At 36.6% G+C, this 22,080-nt stretch overlaps 2 protein-coding genes across 2 annotated transcripts; one reads left to right on the top strand and one right to left on the bottom strand.

The window, feature by feature from the left end:
- The first annotated feature begins 2,276 nt into the window (after nucleotides 1-2,276).
- On the top strand, nucleotides 2,277-6,655 carry LOC145054330 (sodium/calcium exchanger NCL-like). The gene is made up of 6 exons (XM_079002488.1): nucleotides 2,277-2,676; nucleotides 4,006-4,191; nucleotides 4,284-4,465; nucleotides 4,576-4,721; nucleotides 4,943-5,534; nucleotides 6,210-6,655. The coding sequence occupies exons 1-6, from the start codon at nucleotides 2,292-2,294 to the stop codon at nucleotides 6,456-6,458; spliced, it is 1,740 nt and encodes a 579-aa protein (XP_078858614.1). The 5' UTR covers nucleotides 2,277-2,291; the 3' UTR covers nucleotides 6,459-6,655.
- Nucleotides 6,656-7,191: 536 nt separating this feature from the next.
- On the bottom strand, nucleotides 7,192-9,576 carry LOC145054329 (uncharacterized). The gene is made up of 5 exons (XM_079002487.1): nucleotides 8,279-9,576; nucleotides 8,031-8,168; nucleotides 7,741-7,910; nucleotides 7,497-7,650; nucleotides 7,192-7,408 (listed from the first exon to the last, which is right to left on the bottom strand). The coding sequence occupies exons 1-5, from the start codon at nucleotides 8,909-8,911 to the stop codon at nucleotides 7,253-7,255; spliced, it is 1,251 nt and encodes a 416-aa protein (XP_078858613.1). The 5' UTR covers nucleotides 8,912-9,576; the 3' UTR covers nucleotides 7,192-7,252.
- Nucleotides 9,577-22,080: the final 12,504 nt, after the last annotated feature.

The following is a 22,080-nucleotide window of genomic DNA, read 5'->3' as shown; positions in this document are numbered from 1 at the left end:
GATAACATTCCAAAATGTTCTTCATGTTCCAGACTACTTCATCGCATTTTGGAGCATTCTGGAATGGTATTTTTTGTCTTGGAATTCAAACTTTCGATATATAATACCCTAATATAAATAATTAAACCAGTATTGGGTTAGTCCTAAATGTAATGTTAACATGTATTGCAAGTCAGGAACGTGTTCTGTGCATTCCGGACATGATATTTGTAAGAACAAAAATCTTAAAATTATACTACTAAAAGTGTAAAAGTAAAGGACTTACCCATAAAACAATCAGGTCATCATGATCGTGTTGCATATCTTAAATCCGAAATGTGTAGTAGTGCCTGAAATGTGTCAGACTATATTTGTAAATCGAGATCCGGAATGTGTAGGAATAAAATCCGGAAAGTGGTTTTGTAATTCGAAATCTGGAATAAGTCGTTTTAGGCCAAATGGGCATTCCAGAAGGTATTTGATGGGCCGATTCACGTATACAGTCCGAAATGGACTCCAAAATGACCCATTCCCAAAACTATGGTTATTTTACAAAAATATATTTATAGTGATTATCTTTTTCAAAAATACAACAGAAAAAATATTAGATTACTCTACTTCCCTTTAATATGGTATCCAAGTATCCAACTCGCTCGCTTGATCTTTTCAATTTGCTACGTATAGATTCTTACTTAAAACAACCGGTCTTTTTTGTGAATTAAGTTTGAACTTATTAAACAGTTTTCGGTGTAAAAACGTTGTTCATGAGCTACGACGATAATTGACAACACCCAACAAATTCAAACTTATGACCCTTTGTTTCATTTACTTGATAAAAGAACAAAAAGTTTATCCATGTCATTAACTAAGAGGGTGTTTGGATAAATTAGCTTATTGTTTATTAACTTATTAATGGTGAGAGAAAACAGTCTTTGCAAAGTGTTTTGATTAGAAATAAGCAATAAATTATAAGCATGAGGGAATGTTTATTAAAATTAACTTATTTAGTTTATCCCCACCGCAATAATCTGATTTTTAGTGTTTTCTATCCAAATACTTAAACTTAGCTTATAGCGGTAGGGATAAATAATAAGTTATAAGCTTCCTCTTTTTACCTATCCAAACACCATCTAAAAATCAAAGTCTTAAAGCTTATTAGGAAAGGTCGCAAGTGACTTAAGAATTGTAATAGTTGATTAAATGTAATTAGACAAACTAGTTGATCATTGTTTAAGGACGAATTATTGTCTCGAAGAAAAAAATACCAATGATAAAATATGGGGCTTAGGGAATCTCCAACCATGTTCAACATTTTAACAAAATATTGCATATTCTAGACTTAAAAATAAAGATCATTGCATAAATTACTAAATTAGCTTCTGTCTTTTTAATATTTTAACAAAATGTGTAATAAATAATATTGTATTTTTATGCTTACAAATTTTATTCCATAAGATTGATATTTTAAAACTCGGTTTTCTATCAACGAATTCAATTGACATACAACCAAAAAGGCAACTGGTATGTATGATATTGATATGCTGCATTTCTATGTTTTATAAAGTCTGCTTGATTTATTATTGTTTACGTGTAGCAACTAGCAACATTCTCCATATAATATATAATTTATTAAAAAACATTTTTCATCAGATCAAACTTTGTTTTAACTCATCGATAACTTCTATTTTTCTCCCTAGGTATCTATGTTTTGCTAAGATCAAATAAAAGCACTTAGAAAAATGCCGCAAAAGAGTATAACCAACATAAATCATCCATCCCAAAGTAAATGGATTGTTTAGGCAATTACTTTCTAAAATTTATGTCATATTTGAAAGCTTACGCGTTATTTTCAACAAACATTTTTAGACATATTAAAGTTACGGCTTCAACTTTCGTAGAGTTTACCGAACATACTCTAATTGAGAGCTGATTTTTTTCCATACACAACAATTGATGCTTTAAAATGTTGTATTGTATAATTATATAATGCATATATTGTTGTGTATGACAAAAAAATATTATGTTGATTGGGTTGCATAAAGAAAACGATAATTAAGCTCGTTTAAGTTGGTTGTTTTACAACTGATAAAATATTTCCAAATAATTTTAAGTAGGATATCAAATAGCTAGAATCATATCCAAAATTTTCACAGTTAAAATTTGATATCCAACACCCAAATATAAATTGTGACATAACCTCGTCAAATGTTTGAATTATTCCTCATATGACAATTCTTTAGTTGGCCCCACAAACAAACCTATAAATACACGTGCTTTGAACCTTCAGCCATACACCGGGGCGTCAAAATCCGATGGCTGCTAACTACAATTCCTCCCTTACTCTGATCGCCATCTTCTCTCTCTTCCTCGCCACCACCGCCGCCGGCCGTTTCATAACAACCACTTCACCTTCAATATCCGACGGCGTTAACAATGATGACCGGAGCATACTCCGCCTCAACCCTCTCTTCACATCGTCACCGGAAGAGTGTGAACAGACGTACGGATTCATGCCCTGCACCACCACCGCTGCCGGAAACCTCTTCCTCATTATCGTCTATGGTTACCTCATGTTCCTCGCCGCCACTTATCTCTCCGCCGGCAGTGAGCTGTTGTTGGCAATTCTAGGACCAGGTCTTGTCGGCGGCCTCTGCCTTCCTGCTCTTGGTGCACTTCCCGATGCTATGCTTATTCTTGGTAAAAATTATACCTCCATTTTATTTTATTCATATTTAGACTATAAACTTTTTCACAGAAACTTATTTAAATTATTTTCTATTTCAACTATTATTTACCTATCAAAACTCGTTATCATATTTGATTTGCATGAACAATTTTTAAAAAGAAAAATGTCCCTACGTGTCAGCCAGATATACACACTGAAAACAACTCCTTCTTGACACTTTTACACATTTATGTGGTTATTTCTCATCTCATGACCTCAAAACACATTAAAAATTTCTCATGTAAGCAATCATACCTTGGCCTATGCTTGGTGCTACCTTTTTTTAGCTTATAATCTGCTTTATCAATAAGGTATCATAAATATTGTTTATCAAAAAATTAGTTTATTAGCTACGATAAGCTATTTTAATTTTGTATAATATCATCAAACACTTATGTCTTATCTGCCTACAATAAGCTAGTTTATTGTAATTTGTTGTTTGATGAAATCATAAATAATTTATTATAACTTATAAAGTAACTTATTATAATTCTTGAGAAGCTTATAGAGCTTTTCCAAAAATTTTCCAAATATGTCTTTAATTATATCTAATGCTCGTTTTTAGTTATATATTTAAATGTCTATTTATCTCATTTTACATTTACAATCTAACTGATCATCTATTTTTTTTATCAAACATTATTAATCCATATGTTAGTTTATAAGGTAGTATGCGATCATCTATTTTTTTTATCAAACATTATTAATTCATATGTTAGTTTATAAGGTAGTATGCACGTCAAACAGAACCTAGTAACCCGGTTTGTGTAGGTCAATAGTGGCCAAAATAATAATAATAATAATAATAATAATAATAGCTTTGATGAGAAAAGAAAAATCTAAATTTTTACGTAAAAGAATGATTTTTTGTGTAATTTGGCGGTTCTCAGTTTATGATAATTTTACATAAAATTGTAAAATGAAGTAACTGATAAAAATAAAATATTTGTTAAATAAATGTGCTATTTTTTTTCTTAAAAGCAAACTGACCTACTCTTAATATAACATGTATGTCTCCAACGACTTAAATCAATGATTTCTTAGTTGAGAGAGTCACTCCTTACTAAGCAAAATTTCATTTTTGGTAAATAGATGTGCTATGTGGATTGATAAAATGATGAAAGTATCTTACATTTTTTTTGTTATGGTACGTATGTTGACTGACTATCAGGAATTTATTTTATAAAATTGAGAAAGGAAGTTACTCATAGACTATATATACATATTTTGGTACATTTTATGTTTAAAAAAATATTTATATATACCAATAAAATGATGAAAATATGTTGCATTTGTTGCAGTATCTGGACTCTCAGGAAGCACAGAAACTGCTCAAGACCAAGTATCGGTTGGAATGGGGTTGTTGGCTGGTTCCACAGTGATGCTTCTTACAAGCATATGGGGAACTTGTATCGTTGTTGGCAAGTGTGATCTACAAAACTCGATAGCTCAAGATAACAAAGACACCAAAGGGTTCAACTTAATAGGTTTCTTTCTCACCCCTCTTTTCATATAAATGTGAATGGTTTTCATATTATAAACATTTTTTATATATGTTTTTGTTTGTAATGTGGTATAGGCTCTGGTGTGAGTACTGATATTTGGACTAGCTATTCTGCGATGATAATGGCTGTATCTGTTCTTCCATTTATAGTCGTTCAATTCCCTCAAATTCTACATTCCACTTCAGGAAGACACACTGCGGTGTTAGTAGCCCTCGTTCTTTCGGTTTCTCTTCTCATTGCATATTGTCTTTATCAAGTAAGAGTAATAACACTCAAAGCCCAAAGTTATAGGCCCAATAACCATAATGAAAGCTATTAAGTCGCCAACAATTTAAGACTCATGTGGGACTGATTATTACATGTCAGGTTTACCAACCAACATTGCAAAAGAGACACCTTGATTTCGCGAAGCATAAGCACGTACGATCTAGGATTCTCAAGTACTTGAAGAAACGGGCACTTGGAAGACTTGTAGATAGCCATGGTGAACCTAACAGAGAAGTTCTAATCAGGTTAATTTTATTATTAATCATTGGTTTTCACACATTTATTACACAAGACTAGAAAAGTTTTATAGGGCATTTGTGTCTTTTATCTGTCCCACCTTTATGCATGGGATATAATAAAACAATAATTTGTTTCTATTGGCATCAGTTTCGGTTAAATCTGTTATGTTATGTTATTCGTATGTAATGACTTTTATTGACCTTTGTGCCGGTTTCAACATCAACAGGCTGTTTAACTCGATTGATGCTAATCAAGATGGAAGCCTTTCGATTCCCGAACTAAGGGCTTTAATAGTAGGAATGCAATTATACGAGATAAATTTAAACGAAGATGATGCAGTGGCTAAAGTTATGAAAGATTTTGATACGTCTGAAAATAACGAAGTTGACTTCGATGAATTTATTGATGGGATTGGAAGATGGCTTGAGGAGGCCAAGGGTTTCAAAAGGACTACTTCTGTTGTTGGTCCCGATTCATTGAAGTATGTTCATGACTATTATGAGGAGACAAAGAAAGAGCACGACCTTCTGGGAGATCAAACTCATGAAGAAGATGAAGAAGAAGAAGAGGGGGTGGATGACCCTCGCCGGACCACCATTAAGGCGGTGTTACTGTTGTTATTGGGCACTATTATCGCGGCGGCATTTGCTGATCCTCTGGTGGACGCTGTCGGTAATTTTTCGGCTGCAACAAGTATTCCTTCTTTCTTTATTTCGTTCATTGTGTTGCCATTTGCTACAAATTCTAGTGAGGCAGTATCGGCTATCATCTTTGCGACACGCAAGAAACAAAGATCTGCATCTTTGACGTTTTCCGAGGTTTGTTCTGCTTTTCTTGTTATTAATCACTTAATTCAACTTTAAGGTTTCGTTTGTTACACATGACAAGACAATACAAGCTTTTAGGGTTATTTTTTATAAGACCTCTTTTGCATATTGAGAGCCAACCGAGTCCTTTTTTAGATGGAACAAAAAACACTGGAACTTTTTTCTCATTGACTTCTCTCGGTCCAATGCATGCGGTCTTGTCCTTGTCCTCACCAGAGGCAATAGAACTGTCTAGGGTTACTTTCAATGAGGATAAAGAGGGCAATTATGTCTTTACACACCGGCTCTTTTTCGCCTTTTTAGATGAGATTAAAAAATTGCAATTTTAATCTCATTGTGCCTCGGTCCGATTGAAAGCATTGCACGCCAAACGCAGTAGGACATGACATGACAAGCTTTTAGAGCTACTTTTGATGAGAATGTAGAGGGCATTCATCTCTTTTTCACTTTGAAAATGACTCCCTATCCAATCTTGTTACCTCTTTAGTGCTTAAAGAAAATTATATTTTTTCTTCGTTGAAATCGGTTAGGGTCCCGCTCTAAAGTCCAATCTACACCAAACAAAGTACATTTTCTAGTCATCTCATACAAAAATCTAAACCATGGATCTACACAAGTTATAAAAAAAAGCTAATCTTTTGTTGATTGTTTGTTTCTATGACACAGTTATACGGCGCAGTAACAATGAACAACGTACTTTGCTTATCGGTGTTCTTAGCACTTGTATATGCCCGAGGATTGACATGGGATTTCTCATCAGAAGTTTTAGTGATTCTAATTGTTTGCATTGTTATGGGCATTTTCGGAAGTTGTCGAACCACATTCCCACTATGGACATCCTTCTTGGCTTTCTTGCTCTACCCATTCTCCCTCATCCTAGTATACGTTCTTGACTATGGTTATGGTTGGTCATAAACACCTTTCTCATGTTATTCTAGTTCAAAATAAATGTAACATGAAAAGTTCACCATTTCAATGAAAATATATCAAAGTTTGGTCTTTTTTTTTTGTTTGGTATGGTGGGACATTCTTGTTTGTTGATTCTTTTCTAAAATTGTATGATCACACTTAAATGCCAGTTTCACATTAATGCTAATTTAGGACAAAAAGTTGGGCCAATTTTGGTTGTACAACAAATCAAATTGTAAGATATCCTGCTGTCATCATACAATAACACCTCTGTTTTTTCTTGTTGTTGGTGGGTCAATAGTTTCATCATCAATCTATTATCGCTATGGGAAGATAAGATCTCAGTATCCACATATGTAAAAACAAGAATGAACCCACATGCATAAGTTTGTTAGCATAAGTGCCCTATTTTCGATTTTGATCATAAACTATTTTCTTTTATTTTTTTTACTATCAACTCTTGTATATGTAAAGTGGTTGAACATGTAAACATGTCTGTATGGATAAAATGTTGTATACATAAAGTTTGTTTCTTTTGTAGAACAAATGAACAGTAAAAAAATAAACAAAATATGAGACTAAATGACTATTTTACCGTTATATTCCAACAAAAATCTTTAACAATATTCATTAAGAGCAAAAAAAATTAACATCTAAATACATATATGGTTTTTTTTGACTTGATGATTAAATCATTCTGTCTGGATTAAGTAAAAAAACAGCCATTAACACATCAAAATGGAGGTTTAATTGAGATTTTATTTCTCTTTTCATGGTCTTGACAACATAAATAAAGACATTTATAGCTTCAAATTTAGATCAACAGTTTCACCTGCCTCTCCATTGCTGTTCCCTGGCTGACCCATTGATGTTTTTGCAGCTGGAAAGAAAGTAAGAAAAGGTTGTGGGTTTGACCCGGTTCTTCCAGACAAATGGGTCGGATCTTTTGAGTGACCCTATAGAAAGAAAGAAAAAGAAACAAAGGATGACATTTGGGAAATACTAAATATTAAGAATTGTTGACAAAAAAAAAAAGAATCTTACTTTATGAGTTTCGAATTGAGGTTGTTCTCCTATACAAGATGCTTGAGGAGGGGCTAACTTGAGAAAATCTCTGGTCAAAGTCAAACCTTGGTGTTCATCGATGAATTTCTTTGTTATTGTATCGGATATGAGACCTGAGCTTGAAGGATTTTCTCTGAAATGGAGAGTCCAAAATAAAAAACCCATTAAAACAAAAAATGTTATAAAGCTTCGAATTTGCGATGAAATTTGAGATTTTGTTCACCTGAAAACTGGATGTGCAGGTTCCATGGTGATAGTGCCTCCATTGCTACAACAAGCTGATTCATCTGATCTTGAAATGGGAGACACAAAAGCCGAAGGAAATTTGCAATGAAAAGATGGAATTGGCACGTTTTCCAATGAAAACGGGTATGGCCTTTTCATGCCAACCATCTGTCATAAAAACAATGAAGAAATAAATCCCCATTAATTCTTATACAATGATCAACAAATCTATAACATCACATATCTAGAAAAAAGGTGATGAAAAAAGTGTAAAAAAAGCAACATCACCTTGTCTTCCTCTGGCCACAATGGATGGTAGTTGTTGTTGTTGTTGCCATTATTATAGCTTTGGTTTGAAGGGGGCTCCATCTGAAAATTTAATACAGATGATGATGACGATGATGAAGTTCCTGCCGAAACATTCACCTGCAAAAGTTTAAAATTTGACTAATCAACAATTTTTATAATACAATACAATCTAAGAAGTAAGAACATGGACAGATAAATAATAAAGAGGAGAGAGATTTCAGATTCACCATTGATGAAGAACAAGGTTGTTGAAAGTGTGATGATCTTTGCAGCATTAGATTAGGAGGAGGTGGCCAAATGGGAGGGTTGGATTCGTAAGGCAAACCACCAAGATTTGCTGGAAAGGCTGCAGTGTATCTAGGGTGGTCCATACCATGATTTTGATTTTGATTTTGTTTCTCCCCTTCGAAATTGTAATCACCATCACTCCATAATCTACACCAATTACTACTGCTGCCACCACTGATCATGTTTGTAGATTTGGAAAAGGAGGAGGCGGAGATGGTGTTTATGCCATCGGTTTTGGAAATCAAAGGGTGGTGATTAGGTGGCAGCGGTGGCGGAAGTGGGATCGAAGATGAAGAAATTGGTGGCGGCCGGAAATTGGGAACTTTTTGGATGGTGGCCAAATTGGAAAAAGAATTGCTCGGAGAAATGATTGAATTTGGGGTTAAAACGACGTCTTTCTTCTGTTGTTCCTCCGATATAATCTTCTCAAGTTGAGCCACACCCATTCCTCTCTGTGGCACTTTTTTATGTTTCAACTTCTTGGAAGATCTATGACTACTACCACCACCACCGCCGCCGCCGCCGCCGCTACTGCTGTTACTACACCTAGAAGTATGTTCGTCTTGAGCCATCGATCACTGCCATCTAAATCACATTGAATTCTTTTGAAGGAGAACTCAGAATAGGTAATTCACGTACTTAAGGAAAAACTCAAGATTCACCAGAAACGATTAATCTAAAAGATCAAACCCTATTAAAGTTTCAACGAATTGAAAACGAAACCGAAATGTGCATCTAATTCTATAGATCACACAAGATCTCCATTACTTATACATGGAAAACGAACAATTAAAAGCAGATTATATGAATTTATTCATATTCACAATTATATCAGACTGTAAATGCAGAGAGAGAAAGAGGGGAAGTAAATTGAGTATCCGAAAGGTGTGAGATAGAGATCAAAATCACTGAGAAAAAAAGGAAGCCATTGAAATTAGGTTAATTTTGATGCTATTTCAAAATTTAATAGCTCGAATATAATTTGCAAAATCTAAACTAACTATTTGAACGCAATTACTTTCTCAATTCGCAATCTAATTTATCGCCCAAATCCTCGCTCCACTCCAGTTTTAATTGCTAGACCAACTCTTCCATCTCTCGCTCACTAAGATCTACACTCTCTCTCACACTCCGCCATGAATTCCGTATTGTTCTTTTTAGCTCCCAAAAACCCTAAAAATGTTTTTGGGCACTGGTCGATTGCCCTCTGTTTTCGTTCATATTTGATTCTGATTATATAGAGAGGTAAAAGGTGACGAGTTTCATATTCACACTTCAAAAAATATGTGCGTAACTTTCATGACATGTATTGGTATTGTTTAATAAAATCTCAAACGGATAAAGTAATAAATTAAAGGGATAATCACGCAATATATTTTTTAATTATTACATATTTAGTTATTTTTTCGGTTCATATTTACCCCTTCAACTTGTTAAACTGTACATATTTAAAAATGACTTAATAGGGTAATATATTTATCACTTTGTACACACTTACTGCTTAATATTTTTGTACACATTTAGTCTTTAATATTTTTTTATTGCAAAATAAGTCATTTTTGTTTTTGTATTCATTCAGTACTTATAAATAATTTCTTTAGGTTTTTCTCACGGCATCTTATGTGAGATAGCCATATGGTGATGGGATAGTTTCAGGTGGTCCTGCTATATGTTGTAGGCCAAGATACCTGGTGCGGGTCGGCTATAAGTTGTAGGCACGAAGACTCTGGAAGAGCGGTTAGATTAAGACGTCATGCCAACAAATCCTAGGTATTCCATTCTGATGACTGATTGGACCTTTTGCATGTTGGTATTCCAGTCCGATGACTGATTGGGCCAAGGTATACCAATCTGATGAGTGTGGGTCTGTTATGCATGATAATACGTTTGTTGTGTTGGGTATTTTGGGGGAAACTCACTAAACTTTGTGTTTACCCAATTGTTTATGTTTTTTGGTTCTATCGTTGGTCGTAGGAAGGCAAATGCATTATTGTACACACTCATCAACAATATTGAGGATTACGCATTTCTTATATTACTCTGATTTTCGATAAATGTATTTTGGAATAAATGTTTTTTTCTTAATAATGGATTTATAATTAGGGAGTTTTGCCTTATTTAAAAATGAAGTTTTTTGGTTGTGAAAATGAGACATTACACATAAACATTAAGAGCCTCACACACTTAATCAATAATTGTTCCACGTAAGATGTCGTGAGAAAAACCTAAAGAAAACATTCATAAGTACTAAATTTGTACAAAAACAAAAATGACTTATTTTGAAACAAAAAAATATTAAGGACTAAATGTGTACAAATGTAAGGTCCAAATAAGGATCTTTACCAGTAATCAAGCAATAAACAATCACAGAAATGAGAACAAGATGAAAAGAAACCAAGCTTGCACACGGTTATATTCAACAAATCGTCAGGTACAACTTGATAGACTGCTCTGTAGACTCGATGGCATCAACAACCACAAAAGACCAACTCCTCCACTATTTATACTAGACTTAGACCGCAAACAGGGTTTACGACCGTAAACGTGTTTACGGCCGTAAACTCTGTTTACGGTCGTGAACACACAAAATGACCTAATTCACAAAGACACCACATAAACTGTATTAGAGACTCTTGCCAAAACAATATACATTGAAAGCCTAGACCAAACCATTAACTGGACTCTTCAATCTACCCCTTGGTTTGGTGCTAGCTTGGACTCAGTTGTCGACCACCAGTACACCGGATTTTCCCATCGCTCTGTTCCATATTTTCTTTTCTATGATTGTAGCCACCATCGAAGTGTATTCTTTTGCAGCGGGCTCAAAAATATCCTCAGCCACTACAATCTGATGAGCCGCGAGATAATGTATGTCCCGCTTGCCAAATAGAAGCAAATCCCTCTTGTCATACAGACGGATGCAATCTTCTTTAAGCTTAATGACAGCAGCATCTGTGGATTCATCGTACACCCAATATTGCATGGATGCGAGAGAACCATCTGAGTAATTTTGGAGAACGGGAATGTGCTTAACTTGGGCAGTTGCAGGCCACATCACTGACCGAAGTGGCTGACTTGTTTTGGGATCAATAACCTTTTTGTGGACCTTGACAAAAGACTTTGCAGTCTTCATTGACGGAAAGCCTTTGGCCACTTGATCTTCTAGAAAGGATTTGAACTGACTTGCCCTGGGATTGCCTGATGGATTTGAGAAAGGAGCATTGGACAGCTCAATGAGATCAATCTTAGTAAAAGAATGAAAGTCGTGAGCATCTTTGTATAGTTCTTTGTTGCCGCTCTTTCTCCTCACCATAAACATGTTCATGGTGTCATGGAATCCCCATGAGATGATTCCTGACCTATCGCCATACATATCTTTGAAACGATGCACGCCCAGATCCGTAACGGTGATCTGTGGACTATCCCAGGGTGCCTTATGATCCACGCCCCTTTTAAATAGTAGTTGACCTTTGTCAAAAGACTTGTTAGTGGACTTATCTAATTTGGCGCGTTTCAATGTTGCTGCACTTGGAGCTTGAGCCGGTTCCTTTTCAAAACGGTCTTCGATGATGGTGGTTCTGGTAGGCTGAGGAATAATGGGAACATCTTGGTTGGGAAGATAAATATGTGGCACGTCAACGGATGACTTGAAATCATCGCCAAGTTTATCTTCCAGCTTTTTCTTTAACTCGTAGTAGCTGGCGGTCAATAGGCCAAAGTGTGTCTGAAGATCTGTAATCTGCTTTGTCTTCAAAACTTTATCCTCATTAAGTTCAGCCACTTGAATACTGAGCTCTGTGTTTTCAGACTGAAGGTCTGCGACCTTGATAGTTAGTTCAATATTTCTTTGATCAAGATCAATGTTCTTCTGATTCAATACATCGATCTGTTTTTGGAGTCCAAGAATTGAAGGAATCTCTTTTCCTGAGTTGTCACCCCCAATAGAAATTCCTTTGCCGCGTGAGGGTGGTGCAAAAAATCGTTCATCTTCCAGGAGCCTAGCCAGCCTAATCGAGGCAGTGTCATCCTTTGTTCTGGGAGGAGAGAGACATGTTGGGAATGAAGAGCCATCGGCTTCATAGAAGGTACTAAGACCTTCACTAACAGGTTCGGTAGAGACTATGGCAGGTGTAATTGTTGGTGGAGCTGTAGCACTTTGAGTTGCCAGTCTAAGGACGAGTCTGCGTCTTTTACTTGGAGGAGGAGAGGCTTGAGTAGTGGTGTGATCACTTTCCACCGGCTCAGATGTAGGTAAGACAACATAAAGGGGAGGAATCCATGATACTGTCACCATAGGAGTTGTTATTTCTGCCGATGGATTGGTGGTATAAGGAGTGGCTTCAAAAACATCTTCTTCTTCCCTTATCTCTGTTGTCGGATAAGCAACTTCATCGACATTTTCAAGCAGCTTGTCGAGGCTTTCTCCGGTCGTAAATTCTTCATTGCTACCGAAGTTTAAGGGAATTTCATCATTGTCGAATCCTGTGAGGTCGAGATCCTCATACAATTCAGTCTCAGCTCCCGACACCTCATTGTAATCCCCTTGAACCTGTACCGACTGCAATTCGTGTTCCTCGGCGACTTGGGCATTTGCAGCTGCAGTCTCATCGGCATCATGATCTGAAATGGTGATGACATCATCAGAAACAACCCTTTCAGAGGAAGTGGGCTCAGATGATGCTTTATCGGATGCTCCATGAGACTCAGAAGATTCATCAAGCTCAGCAAATTTCCCGAACTTCACCAGGGGATATAATCCTTGAAAAACAACCTTGCCCTTCCTATTTTGGTTGATGAGACCAACAGTGTGAGGACCCAAGGATTTTATGTCCAGCTTGTCACCATCCTTGACCATCTCTGTAAATTGATAATCGATGAATGCTTGAATAAACCTCGGATATAACAAGAATGCATCTCTAGTTCCCCTGGTCATGGCATTTACGTTCACCAAGAACTCATCAAGAATGAATTTTGAGAAGTTGAATTTAATGTCGGCGGCCAAGGAGACAACCACCCCTGTGTTTCTGAGGGAGATTTCATCAGCTCCTGATCTCCTGCCTGAGATGCAGCTCACGAACACATGTGCCAGGAATCGCCAGTAAGGAGGCAAGAGTTTTTTCACTGTGGGAGGGTAGGTACCCTCGTATCCCATCCTCTCAAGGATCCGTTGTACATCATCAGTTCCAATTTCAGTAGGAAAATTGGATTCGTCATTAACCAGCAAAGTATCTCTGATGTACTGCTCCATGATTCTGATCTTGCAGCCCTTAACCACAGCTTCGATCGACATTTCTCCATTGACCTTTGACATCTTAGCCGTCTGCCATAACTCCCGGACAATGTTATAATAAATGATGGGATTCACTGTGATGGTACAAGACAGACAGCACTCTCTCAGTCGGTAGATTATTGATTTGAATTCTGCATGAGCGACCGAAGGATCATCCAAGACAATCGCCAGGTTGTGCATGTCCGCAAACTTGAGATTTTCCATTGATCTGCACTAAACAGGCCAAGTAAGAAAACAAAGTATTTAAAAATTTAAAGCTTTAAGTTTTCTTAGATAAACAATTTTAATTTTGGCCCTTTAAAAATAGTGTGACTGCAAAAGAATAGAATTTACAGTCAAAATTAGTCAAACAAGGAGTTTACGGTCAAAGTGGGACAAAATAGGGTTTACGGTCAAAGTTGGTCAACGGACCGTAAACTGAGTTTACGGTCGTAAGACCAAAATGCGTTTACGGTCGTAAGGCCAAAATGGGCTTACAGTTCTTGAATCTCCCCAAACCGTAAACCCCTCAAGAATAGTAAACGCCGACAATCATACAAACGCAAAATACTCCTCCGGTTTTGGTCGGAACGACGAATAGAAAGCAGATCCTTGGTCGGTTTCATCATACCTTCGAAGAGGACTAGGTGATTTCACAAAATCTCGCAAAAAGTTTTTCGAGGAGAGAGAGAGTAGAGAGAGAAGGTGCTTGCGGCTGTAAAGGGGGAAAGAAGGAGTGGAAAGGGTTTACGGAAGTAAACTCTTCCTTTTATATTCCTTAAGCATTTACCTGTCTCCCACACAGTGTAAAAAACCCAGTCCAAATTTTCGATTAAAATTTCAAAAATAAAACATTTTGAGGACATTAAAATAAAAATAAAATTAAAATTAAAATTAAAATTAAAATTAAATTAAAATAAAATAATTTCTAAAATTTAAGAATTAATATATTTAAAATTTAAATTTTGACAATTATAAAAATAAAAATAAAAATAAAAATAAAATAAATGCAGACAAAATTTATCTTAAGATTTACTGAAAATTTTCTTGTGATGTTGGGATCAAAGTTGTTAGACAGCCTTAATCCACTTGTCGGTACCTTTCATCTTCACATCTTTGTCTGGTCGATCGTCGATATTGTGGTCCACTTAAACACGAAAAATTGTGACAATTTTAGGACATACTAATAAGTGTAAGACAAAGTGATCCTAAGATCCTAGATATTATATCTGATCCTAAGTTCCTAGATACTATATCTTAAGGACCATTCAGTTGGCGACGACCAGGGATATTGTTGTCCACCTAAATTGAGCAACGAGATCTATAGACAATCTTTGAGTGTTCAATTTTGATTGTACTGTAACATGTTTCCCGCTTCCTGATATGCCCCAGTAGTCAAAGACTTCCAGAATACTCCTTACATCGGGTGAGCAGACAATCATTAGGAGAGAAGATAGATTTGGATTATTATCACTTATAGTTTTTAGAGGGATTGAGAAGTAGAAGGTTGCATATGTTGTGTACCAGGTCAGATTGTTAATCACGCAAAGCAGACAACATATGGCTAACAGATAACAAGAATTTCATAGATATAATATGCAGAGAAATAGAGTTGCATATGTTACAGTCCAGGTCGGATTTTGAGTCACGCAGAGGAGGTAACATATGACTAACAGACAAATAGAAAGACAAAACAATTTTCTACAGACCTAATTCATAAGAATTTACCAGTCGCCTCATCAATACCGGAATTAAGGACAAAATCTGCACATCGAGGAAAAGTTAAACCACGGTTCCAGATACGGGTTCATTTAATGTGACGAGTAGATTCTCATATATATCTCCTTGCTCAATCTATCAAAGCGTCGTATTGTCAGGCTAAACGGACCTAACTAGGTCAAGATTTGTCAAGTCTATAAATTCCTAAGTTCAACTCTGCCTAGTCATGTCCATTTAGAATCTTTCATGCCTACCGACGCATCAATCCCAGAGCATAGACCCTTCAACTTTGGGTACATTACGCAGACTTAGATTGCCTGTTATCACTAGATAATATCACTTCCCAGTCGTTCATCAACAAGCAAAACATCATGTAACAATTTTTTTGAATTTCTTTTTTGAATTTTTTTTTAAATGTTTTTGGATTTTTGAATGTTTTATGAAAAAAATAAAACAGAAGCAGAATGTTTTTGGATTTTTTTTTAATTTTTTTTATTTTTGTTTGGTTTTGTTTATTTCTCCCCCTAAATTTGTGCATAGAAGAGAATGAAATGACTGAAATGCTCAAATTTAAACTAACCTAATTAACAAAAATTAATCCTCAAAACAAATCATTTTCAAAAATCCCACAAGCACATCGAATCGAGCTCTGATACCAACTGTAAGGTCCAAATAAGGATCTTTACCAGTATCAAGCAATAAACAATCACAGAAATGAGAACAAGCTGAAAAGAAACCAAGCTTGCACAAGATTATATTTAACAAATCGTCAGGTACAACTCGATAGACTGCTCTGTAAACTCAATGGCATCAACAACCACAAAAGACCAACTCATCCACTATTTATACTAGACTTAGACCGCAAACAGTGTTTTCTACCGTAAACAGGGTTTACGGCGGTAAACGTGTTTACGGTCATAAACTCTGTTTACGGTCGTGAACACACAAAATGACCTAATTCACAAAGACACCACATAAACTGTATTACAGACTCTTGCCAAAACAATATACACTGAAAGCCTAGACCAAACCATTAACTGGACTCTTCAACAAAAATATTAAGGACTAAATATATACAAAATGAAAAATATATTACCTTGTTAAATCATTTTTCTCGGCTAACCTGAAGTAACCGGTCATAAGGACTGAATGTGTACAGTTCAACAATTTGAAGGGGTAAATATAGACAAAAAAAACTTAGTAATCAAATATGTACAAATCAAAAAATATATTACTCTTTTAAGTCATTATCCCTAAATTAAAAACTAAATTATACGAATGGTCATGTATTTTGGTCATAATTACATGTTTACAAGTCTAACTTTTAAAAAGTTAATATATTATATTTTTATTGTTTTCAAATCTTGCAATTTTCGTTTCTAGTTCATATAAAATGATTATCTTTTTCTAGTTTATATCTTTTTTTTCCTTTTTTTTTGCATTTACTCGTTTAGAATTTTTGAATAATTTTAAAAATAAAAAACAACTCCATCTCATCATTTCCCATAACCTCTCATCTTCCTCCTTCACCGTTTCCAATTTCATCTCAGACAACATCTTAAAACCGTCTTCACTTGGATCTCTCATTCACCATCGTCGTGTTACCAGCCATCATATTTTAAACTTATTTAAGAAGTAGTTGTTGAACACATGGAAAATAAAATCCAACACACACATGTGGTGACAGGGGAGTTACAATCTCATGTAAGCATATTCATATTTAAATCTTAAGAAATCTTCATGAACCCTAAGTATTGTGTGTTTTCATTACATATAGTAATGCAAACATACTATCTTTTCATTGTATACACACTTGAGTATTCTCACAATACACACAACCTAACTTTATGTCATGTATTCTCACAATACATATTATGTGTTTTTTGAGCTTCAACGGGATCTAACAAAGTGGAAACAGGTTTTTATTTAACTCAAAATAATTATCACTTATTTTGTTAAAGATATCGATAGTGTGCCTCCTAGACATGCCAAAACAGTCGAAGTGGTCGAACACTCTCACAACTCGGCTGTCCCGCTATGGTTCCAGCCTGTATTGGATCTGCCCCACTATCCGATGTTCGGCCTAGAACATACGTAGGAAAGTCACTAGACGAAAAAAGGGCACCTACAAACTCCAATGAGTATGCACGCATCACTACAATGGATAAGCCAATCAGGGCTTAAACAGGAGACAAGGGTACGATCCACCAATCAGCGTCATTGTCCCGATCCGGGTCTGACACTCCTGTCTCCATGAAATGAGATATGTGTCAAGGCCCTCACCATAAAAGTTCACACACCTCCAACTGTAAAGAGGTTGGATCCTCATTCTTCAAGCCATACACTTTTCCATACACTTACATTCTTAAGAGACTAACTTGACTGTCAGAGCGTTCTCCAAGGATCACCTCCTGGAGATCGGTTGATGGCCTTTTTCTTTTGTTGTGATATAGATCTTCATCAAGGTTCTAGACGGCCAGCGGTGAAGTAACTCTTGGAGTCCAATATCACATCATTGGCACCATCCGTTAAGACAAACGGCACAAAAAGCTCAATATACACCTTCCGGGCATGGAAAACGATGGAGAAGGCATTCCTAAAGGCACAAAACGAATTCCTATGAGACCAATGCCATCACTCGAACCAATCATTGCAGAAACAACCTAAACAATCACTTCGTCTGCCACACATTCGCCAACACTAGACACACCGATAAACTAGTTATGGGTCCCGACCCTAACTCCAATGAGCGGACAATGGTCAACCTAGACAAATTTAACTCCCAACAAAGTTCAAATGTCGAACCCTTACTTCCTCGACAACGCACCATAACCCATTCTTCTGAAACTGTGAACTTAAACATATCGATGATCTTTCAAATAGCATGCCCAGTTCTCCCCCACTTAGGTTCGAACTATCACCAACTGACATTGCAGACAAACCCCACTCAAATCAATTCAGTCAGATACATACCATCCCTGACTCAACACATCACAAGATAATCTCCCAGATAATGACCCAACAACTCAAAGACATTCTGAATCTCAGATGGAGGCCTCAGAAACTTCCCAGGTCTAATCGCATCTATCATCAAGAATCTCATGCAAATGCATGAAAGGACAACTAAAAGTCCCTGGAGTGATCAACCAACGATTTTTATGAATCTACAAGTCCTATAATGCATGAAAGGACAACTAAAAGTCCCTGGAGTGCTCCAAGCTCATAACGGTCCAATCTTGGCGACAAAAGCTCATAAAACTTTAACCAAGTAGATCAACTACAAAACTCATCAAGGTATATACTTGATACCTGAAAATGATGCACAAAGAGGAAAGGTTCATGGATCTACAAGCTTGCTAAAAACCACTCCTTCTTCTCTAGTCTCATTCTTCAGCAATATACACCAAAACCACTCAATAAGCTTACAAACTCACACAAGCAACATTGACTCAAAATTAGGGTTTGAGGAGGAAATGGTTGTTGATAATGATGGTCCAAAGGGATATAATATTGTTTAAATAGGGATCAACCCTTAAAATTAAGGTTTGGAGTATGGGCTAGCATGCCATGCGTACCAAGCGTTCGCCCAATGTACTAGCTTGGCACGCACAAGTACGCTGCACGTACCTCCTCGTACACCTAACACACCGGTTGACCTTTAATTTTCTCAAAAACATTGAGGGACTAGATGCGTAAACCCTAAATAGACCAAGGATTAAAATGAGAATACCTGAAAATCGAATGTTACATCTCCTTTGCAGCTAGAGACTTTCTTCTTGCGATCTTGTCTTTGCTAACTTGCATGGATGGGGAGGACCCATAGTAGGAATCCCTATAATGGAATCACACCCAATACTCCAAAGACTATAACCAAAAATAATTATGAGAAGGATTGATCTAAAAAAACCCTAAAAAGGGCTAAAAGGGTTTGGAATCGTCCCATAGAAGTAAGGAAGGGATTTAGCAAATCTTCACACCAAGGAGGAAGGAGAATGAGAATCCCTAGAACCCTATTTATAGGCTTTAGATCCATACCCCAAATACACCTCTAAGGCGATGTGGGATACATCTAAATTTTAAATTCCCTTATTCCTTATGGATTATGGAATATTCCAATTATGGAATACACAGGTCCAACCTCGCCTTGGACTCCAATGGTCCTCTTGTCATAATAGAGAGATACCCTCCGACCCCACTGTCCACCTTGCCCAAGGCTCGAGCTGATCCTCCTTGATACTCACGACCACCCCAACGATGGACTACCTCAATCTAGTGAATGCTACGATCGCATCACCAAATTACAATACTTTTATACTGTCTGCCAATCCAGTGAATGCTACGACCACCCCGCAGTCTTACGATATATCTACCCCGCCATGGTTACCGTCCATGTTCTTACCACACCTATACCATATCAACCCCAATCATCCTGAGTCGAACCCACATCCAAATGAATCACAATAAGGTGTTCGGGTCATGCTTTGAACCCCAAAGCCTTCATCAAACAAGAACAGGCATCGAGGCTCTAAAAAATCCTCAACCTGGATCCATCCACATGCCTGTTATACCATAAAGAAGACGCCAACAAGCTGTTGGAAGTTTCCTGAACTCCAAACTTACATAACTTCAATCTATACAGCCACTTAAGTCGTCTCCCCCCCCCCCCCGATTAGGATGTGAAAATCACCCTAGTTTCACACCCGATTTAGCTCCCGAAATTCTGAACGATTCTCCCCCACTTGGATCCGTCGAAACTCTCCCAACCGACAAAATTTGGTGGATTCCTGTGACATCCCCAATTTCACGGCCAGAAAAGACCGATTTGTTTATGCTTTGTTTTATAAATCAGAGTGATCGTTTAAAGAAAACGGTTGCGGAATTTGTTCCCAAAATAAAATATGATAACCATTTATCAAAACATTTCTCAAAGAGAATGTATTTTCATTAAATAATAAAACCTCGGGATGTCATGTTCCGATACAGACCAAAAGCATAAACAATATAAAATAGACCTTACAACAGTTATTTATAACTACTGATCTATAATCCAAAACCTCTCGTCAAGTCCACCAACTTATACTCTTGTGTCATTACCTGTAATGCAAAGAAAACTGAGTAGGACAGGCTTAGGAGCCTGGTGAGCATATAGGGTTTTCAACCCACAGTAATATAATTATTATATTTAATCAGCAAACAATCAACCCAATTACCCATCCCCATTATCTTCTTAAGGTTTTACCCTAAGAACCAACTATCCTTTATTCATTTATTCCTAAGGAATTGGCACGAAATCCATTGCTGCCAAAGTTTATTTATCAAGTACTAAATCCATAGTTATCAGGCGCTAACTCCATAGTCACCAAGGTTCACTTAACAAGAGCTAACTTCATAGTCGCCAAGGTTTACTCAACAAGCGCTAACTCCATAGTCGCCAAGGTTTACTCAACGTGCGCTAACTCCATAGTCGCCAAGGTTTATACAATAGGCGCTAATTCCATAGTCACCAACTATCCCATCTACCCAAGTTCTACCCAACATTTTCGTAGATATAAATACTTACACAGTTTAAATCATTTAACACTTGTATACAACATCAATTGCACGTCCATCTCAAATAGACAAATAATATATCAACACATAGCACGTATTTCATAGCAAATACTTCATATTTATGTGTTAGAAGAAAGTAACTACACACTCACTTGATCAGAAGATGATCAGACAGTACTACGGCTTGTAGAAGTAGTATTCTTCGGAAGATCTGGAAGATCTTCACAAAAATCGGCTTCTCGCGGGCAGAGCTTCGGCTCGGGAATCACACTTCTCGGGATCTTCGGGGCCTCAGGACTTGCTTCGGGGCTCGGGAATGATACCGGGGCTTCGGGATAATTCTTGCACGAAAAACGAGAGAAAGGGAAGAAATGAGCAAAGAACTCGGTTGCCCTCGACATCCTTTTATAGGGGCTGGAACATCGAATTACACTGGTCGTAATTTAAGTTTACGCCGGGCGTAACTTGGATCAGCTCGCTGACTCCCCCCCTTGGATAATATCGGTTATTTTATATTTAAATTTAATATCGAAAATCTTTAATAAACTTCAAAAATTCACATCTTCCTCATAAGAACTTCGTTTTCAACGTTCTTTATATCCACACGTAGGTGAGACTACGCTCTACAACTTTTGTTTAGACTCCGTCGGCTAATTTTGACTTTATTTTTATTATATTATTTTAGTAGGCCAGGACAGGAAAACTCCGTTATAAATTCATAACTTCTTCATCCAACGTCCGTTTTCGCCTATCTTTTTTATCGTTTCACTACTATTAACGAGACCTTCGATTCTCGTTTAGATTGTTTCGGCTAAAAACCGCTCGATCTCAAATCGAGTATTTGGGCTGCATACCGTTAAGTCGAAAATTAGAAAAATCATAACTTCCTCATACGAAGTCAGATTTGGACGTTCTTTTTATGCACGCTCATGGTTTAACGTATTCTACGACTTTCATTTAGATTGCTAAGGCTAAATATCGCTCTAACGTAAATTCGCTTTTTACGTCACGCTGTGTCGTGCCGGTTCTGTCGCGAAACTTCGACAGGTCATAACTTCTTCGTTATAACTCAGATTTCGGCGTTCTTTATATGTATGAAATCCTTGTAACATATACTACAAATTAGTTAAGATGATTCATTCTAAATAATCTTCTATCAAAAGGTCATTTTTTTTACGCTTATCGTCTCTAAATTGACTAGCC

The sequence above is a fragment of the Lactuca serriola genome, chromosome 5 (assembly GCF_051521515.1).
Source record: "Lactuca serriola cultivar US96UC23 chromosome 5, Lser_US96UC23_V15, whole genome shotgun sequence".
Lineage (NCBI taxonomy): Eukaryota > Viridiplantae > Streptophyta > Magnoliopsida > Asterales > Asteraceae > Lactuca > Lactuca serriola.
The sequence above is the reverse complement of the archived record's forward strand: the minus strand, read 5'-3'. Positions and strand labels throughout refer to the sequence as shown.